This window comes from Papilio polytes, unplaced genomic scaffold (genome assembly GCF_000836215.1).
Source record: "Papilio polytes unplaced genomic scaffold, Ppol_1.0 DF824091.1, whole genome shotgun sequence".
Lineage (NCBI taxonomy): Eukaryota > Metazoa > Arthropoda > Insecta > Lepidoptera > Papilionidae > Papilio > Papilio polytes.
The window spans coordinates 31,847-36,338 of record NW_013525113.1 but is presented as its reverse complement, the minus strand read 5'-3'; the positions used below and the strand labels follow the sequence as shown (position 1 = coordinate 36,338).

Genomic DNA, 4,492 nt, shown 5'->3' with positions numbered 1-4,492 from the left:
CAAACATCTTAAGTTATCCGCTAGAAACGAATTCTCCATAAATGTACTTCATAAAACAACTAACGGATAAAATAAGGAAATCTCATTAATCAAATCTCTGAAAATCATTCAGCTTCTATTACAGTGTGTAATTTCAATCAACTCAGCAAGAAACTAACGCCTGGCCGCAAGAACTCCGAATGATTCATTGGGTAGCCGAACGTAATTACTCCCCAATGCGGCATCCTCGGCGATGTAATTAAAGCAGTTTTATAAAAAAAAAAACATACTTTCTTACTATTAAAGAATGCGATCTAGAACACGGGTTATATGTAGGTAGTTAAACAACTAAATTTCAAAAACTTAATTTTTGTTTACCCTGTTGACGATGGTAGGCATAGCGGCGGTTAGACTGCCATTGATGAGGAGCACAGCCGTGACAACGAATTTGTCTCCGAAACGCGCCAAGTGCAGCTCGGCGGGTAGCAGAGCCAGCGCGTGCCCGCACAGGAAAGACCACAGCACCGCGCCCTGCACGCCCGTGTCCCACTCCTGGGTCTACATATACACACATATAACCGTAAAGATGAAATTAACTAAAATTTCAATGAATAGACGTGGTTAACTAATAAGGATAATGTAATGAGTAATAGTACTTGAACATAAGAGTCGTTGCGTTGCGAGACATCTGTCATGGTAAGTAGCGCAACGCCGGCGCTGGAGCGCAACGCGCCCATTGCTACCGCACATAGCACCATGTACGCCACCTGCACGTGCCGCACGCCCACCTGACACTCTGCATAAATACAATGCGTTTGTGAATGATGACTATTACCATTTGAGAAATCTAAAAATATGAAGATAAATGTGGGTTTTAGATCATCGTGATCATCCGCCCCCTGTAAAGGCAAAGCCTAAACGGATCAAAGTGGTGGCTTAACGCAAGTGCGGATCCTACGGCGCCATGGTGGGTCACATAGTCGTGGTCAAGTCAAGAGTTTGACAAAATGTGTAAATATGTATTTTTTATATAATAAAAGGGGGCAAACAAGCGGCGAGAATACCAAGGTGGGCAACGACGCCCAACGTTTTGTCAAGCTCTTGACCAACCAGCTCAGGGGAGGGTCATGACCCCGATGATCCGCCGTTGACTTAACGATTAGCAAGGGATTAGAGACCTAGCGTTACGTTAAGCGTGTTTCTAATTAGATACGGTTTCATCCGACGTCCTGCTGCAATTTTTGTGGAGAACAAAAGCGATGGCACTGATACGGACATTAATGGCTGTGAATGCCTGTATACACACCATAGCGAACAGGGCGGTGTTCAATCCATATAACTTATTACATTTACTCGTATATCACCACATTCTATAATTTACACGTTCTTCTCTTATGATAACTTGCTCTTAATATTGAATTATGTTCTTATAACTTACTACTTTTAGTGATAACTCCATCGTATCCATCTTGAAATTTGTATTTCATAAACTCCAAGTCCATGTTTTGTTTGCATCACAACACAACATTCAACGTTCCGCAGTCCGCCTCACAGACGCTATCTTTATTTTTATAATCAAAAGCAAATGACTCTGTCGTCGTCATTTCAGTGAGCGTTATCATTAGTTATCGTGAAGACAGTCGTTTTACAATTATGTTATCCTAGTGTACATTTGTTATATTTGCAATGTCAACCTTCTCATCTAAATACGTGGCGTTTGTTTAGACATTATTAAGGCTTGCTGTTGTTTTCAACAATATTAGACCTTGTCAAGTTTCACATTGACACTAACAACAGTATAATTGTAGAACGCGTCGTGTAAAAGGTATAGTATAGGATATCAAATATCTGTACATACTTTTGGGTAATTCATTTTCAGCGGTAACTTGTGTTTGTGTGCTTTTGAAAAGTTTTACTGTAAACTGTACATCAACGTCTTCGCTACTGAACAATAACTATATGAATTATCTGATATTTTCGCGTATTGGCTTTTTACAACAAACTTCAGGTCGAATTATAACTTTATCTGCCGTACCCCATGGAATTGGTTCGAATGTTTTGGTACTTAGGACATATTACACAATTTGCAAATAACAACTAAAATAGTTTATAAAAATTTATTTGAACATTTTCAATATACCACTATAGTACGAGTACACCTTATACTGTCTTCGAATCATTTGATATAAACAAATGATTGCCTGCGGTTCACGGTCATATGGATTTAGCAATATTCTGTAGTGTGTGGACTTGGTTGACCTTTTTCCTCTGTTTTTGCTATTCATTTATATTTTGTAGTAGGTCCGTCGTTCCTTCGCGAGGGTCCGAAGTCTTTTGCACACTTTTGGCAGAGTAATGTCTTTAGTGCTTTTTGGCCTCTTCTGCTTTTAATATCGCAGAGCTTGTTAAAGCAGGAGCTACTTCCTCTGTGAATAATACATAATAATATACCTTTAATTTTTTCTGAGCAAGAGTTTTATGTAAAAGAAGGTTATGTCAATTGTGTTAAAATACCTGGGTCAGCAGACTTCCTATCTTCAAAGTCGGGGTCATCCCACGACTGGCACTTTGCCGATGCGAATATCATGTACATAATGTTGGTCAGGATTAGCAGAGACGATATTATTAAGAAACATATGCGCCATCGGCTTAGATCCGTCTGGAATAAAAAATAAGCTAAACAAACCAAAGCACATTTAAAAAAGATATAACGCTCTCTTAGAAAGCTATATTTATATAGATTTAAAAATGGGTAAATCACGGGATCATTAGGTACTTACGGGATCGTTGTTTAAAATAAAGCTGGTGATCAGAGGAGTGCCCACACTTCCGAAGTTAGCGATGAAGTTGGTCAGAGAGAGCATCACGCCCGCGAAATTCGGCGACATATCCAAGTGGCTCATCTAATAAAGGTGTAATTCCATTTAGATCATGGAAAATTTAAACATGACATTTGTCCTGGGATAATTCAATATATTACCATGAACCCAGCAGCGGAGAAACCATAGAGCGTAAGAGTGGCCACAAGCACCGCGACGGCCAAATTCTCATGCTCCTTGCTAATGAAGGATAATACCGCTAGACCCACGGCCATACCGAAGCAGGCTGTGAACATTAATTACATCATATAGTAAGTAGAGCGTACTTAGAAGAAACTAGAAAGTACTAAGGAACCTCACCGTGACTGCAGCTGAATTGTAACATCTTTGCTCTTTACTTTACATTTTATACGATTAGCAAGCAAGGACTCACCAATAGAATTGAAGAGCTTCCTGCAGGTGCCGACGGAGAGCAGGCCGCGGTTAAATATCTTCTCCGAGACCGAAGTGGACACAATGTTGCCCAGCCACATGCCCGCGTACGGCAGTGCTGACAGCGACGCGCTCTGGAAATCAACAAATACTTAATATACAAATAACTACATACTTCCAATAAAGGTTCTCATAAAATTTGTTATTATCAAAATATTAACGTTCGGTCAAAAAAACGGAGTGCATAGATTGCAATCAAAATACTGTATTACGTATTAAATTAAAAAAAAAACTGTATTACGATCGAAATACAGTTACCAATGGTATATCTACCAAGGTTTCTCTGCATTTACTGCTATTTCAATAAATGTTTTCGCATGAGTCACTTGTTATTTTTGTGTTACTTATTTAAGAAGCACGTATGGGTTGAATTTGGAATCATTTTAAGAGATTGCGTTAAAATTCTTACATTCTTTAACGATATGTGCAATCCTTTCTCCAAGTAAGTGGGCATGTCGACAAAGAAAAGTACGTAGCTGCAGGTGAAACCGATGTGCGTGATGGCGACTGCCCAGAGGCCGCGCGAGCGCAGGATATGACGCCACGGCGTGCGAAGCACCTGCAAACACACACACATATACTCACACACACAGGAAACGTTTAAACCATTAAAAATGACAAAGCTAACATTAGTCAAAATAACCGAGGGACACGAGATACAATCATAGAAACTATTTAGTAGTCGTAAATGATGACTTTCTTTAGTTGAAAAATATGAGATAGCTAGACGCTTAAAACATATTTTAAATTTGAGTAATAACCTAGAGTATTAATTTTAAAGTAAGATTAGTCAGATACTCTTTTCTTCAATTGAATCCTATGTACTCGTATAGTAGGACTAACTAAGCTCACTAAACGAGAGGACCAGAGATTCGAAACTTTTCGTCTAATTGGAAAATAGAGATGTGGCGCCGAGAGCCGAGCCCGACCTGACTGCATACCGTTTTCAATTAAGAGCGGTTTGCAGCGGCGCCCTCCTTCAGGGCAATTTATGTTCGGTGCAATTCCAATTGTAACTGCAGAACAGGCTTATAACCACACTAATATTTTATCGCAAACATTGTAAGTCTTCTGTGTGCTTGCACGTATATTGTATCACTTTTACATTTTACAGCAGTAATACTTTTATTTTGTGAGGTTCACCTTTCCCCCTGACGTGTGCAGACCCCTCTCGATGTATTGTCGCTCCACCTCCGTCATAA

At 39.6% G+C, this 4,492-nt stretch overlaps 2 protein-coding genes across 2 annotated transcripts in view; both read right to left on the bottom strand.

Annotated features, from left to right (window-relative positions):
* LOC106099933 (putative inorganic phosphate cotransporter) overlaps positions 1 to 1,538 on the bottom strand; it is a 3,766-nt gene extending 2,228 nt beyond the window's left edge. Inside the window, exons 1-3 of the mRNA XM_013278626.1 lie at positions 1,418 to 1,538; positions 636 to 775; positions 358 to 537 (exon numbers count right to left, since the gene is read on the bottom strand). Coding sequence (XP_013134080.1) covers positions 358 to 537; positions 636 to 775; positions 1,418 to 1,481 — 384 coding nt within the window. The 5' untranslated portion in view covers positions 1,482 to 1,538. The remainder of the gene's footprint in view (positions 1 to 357; positions 538 to 635; positions 776 to 1,417) is intronic.
* Positions 1,539 to 2,144: 606 nt separating this feature from the next.
* The window catches only part of LOC106099932 (putative inorganic phosphate cotransporter), a 5,504-nt gene continuing 3,156 nt past the window's right edge, over positions 2,145 to 4,492 (bottom strand). Inside the window, exons 6-12 of the mRNA XM_013278625.1 lie at positions 4,434 to 4,485; positions 3,700 to 3,849; positions 3,232 to 3,364; positions 2,960 to 3,084; positions 2,760 to 2,882; positions 2,494 to 2,638; positions 2,145 to 2,405 (exon numbers count right to left, since the gene is read on the bottom strand). Coding sequence (XP_013134079.1) covers positions 2,341 to 2,405; positions 2,494 to 2,638; positions 2,760 to 2,882; positions 2,960 to 3,084; positions 3,232 to 3,364; positions 3,700 to 3,849; positions 4,434 to 4,485 — 793 coding nt within the window. The 3' untranslated portion in view covers positions 2,145 to 2,340. The remainder of the gene's footprint in view (positions 2,406 to 2,493; positions 2,639 to 2,759; positions 2,883 to 2,959; positions 3,085 to 3,231; positions 3,365 to 3,699; positions 3,850 to 4,433; positions 4,486 to 4,492) is intronic.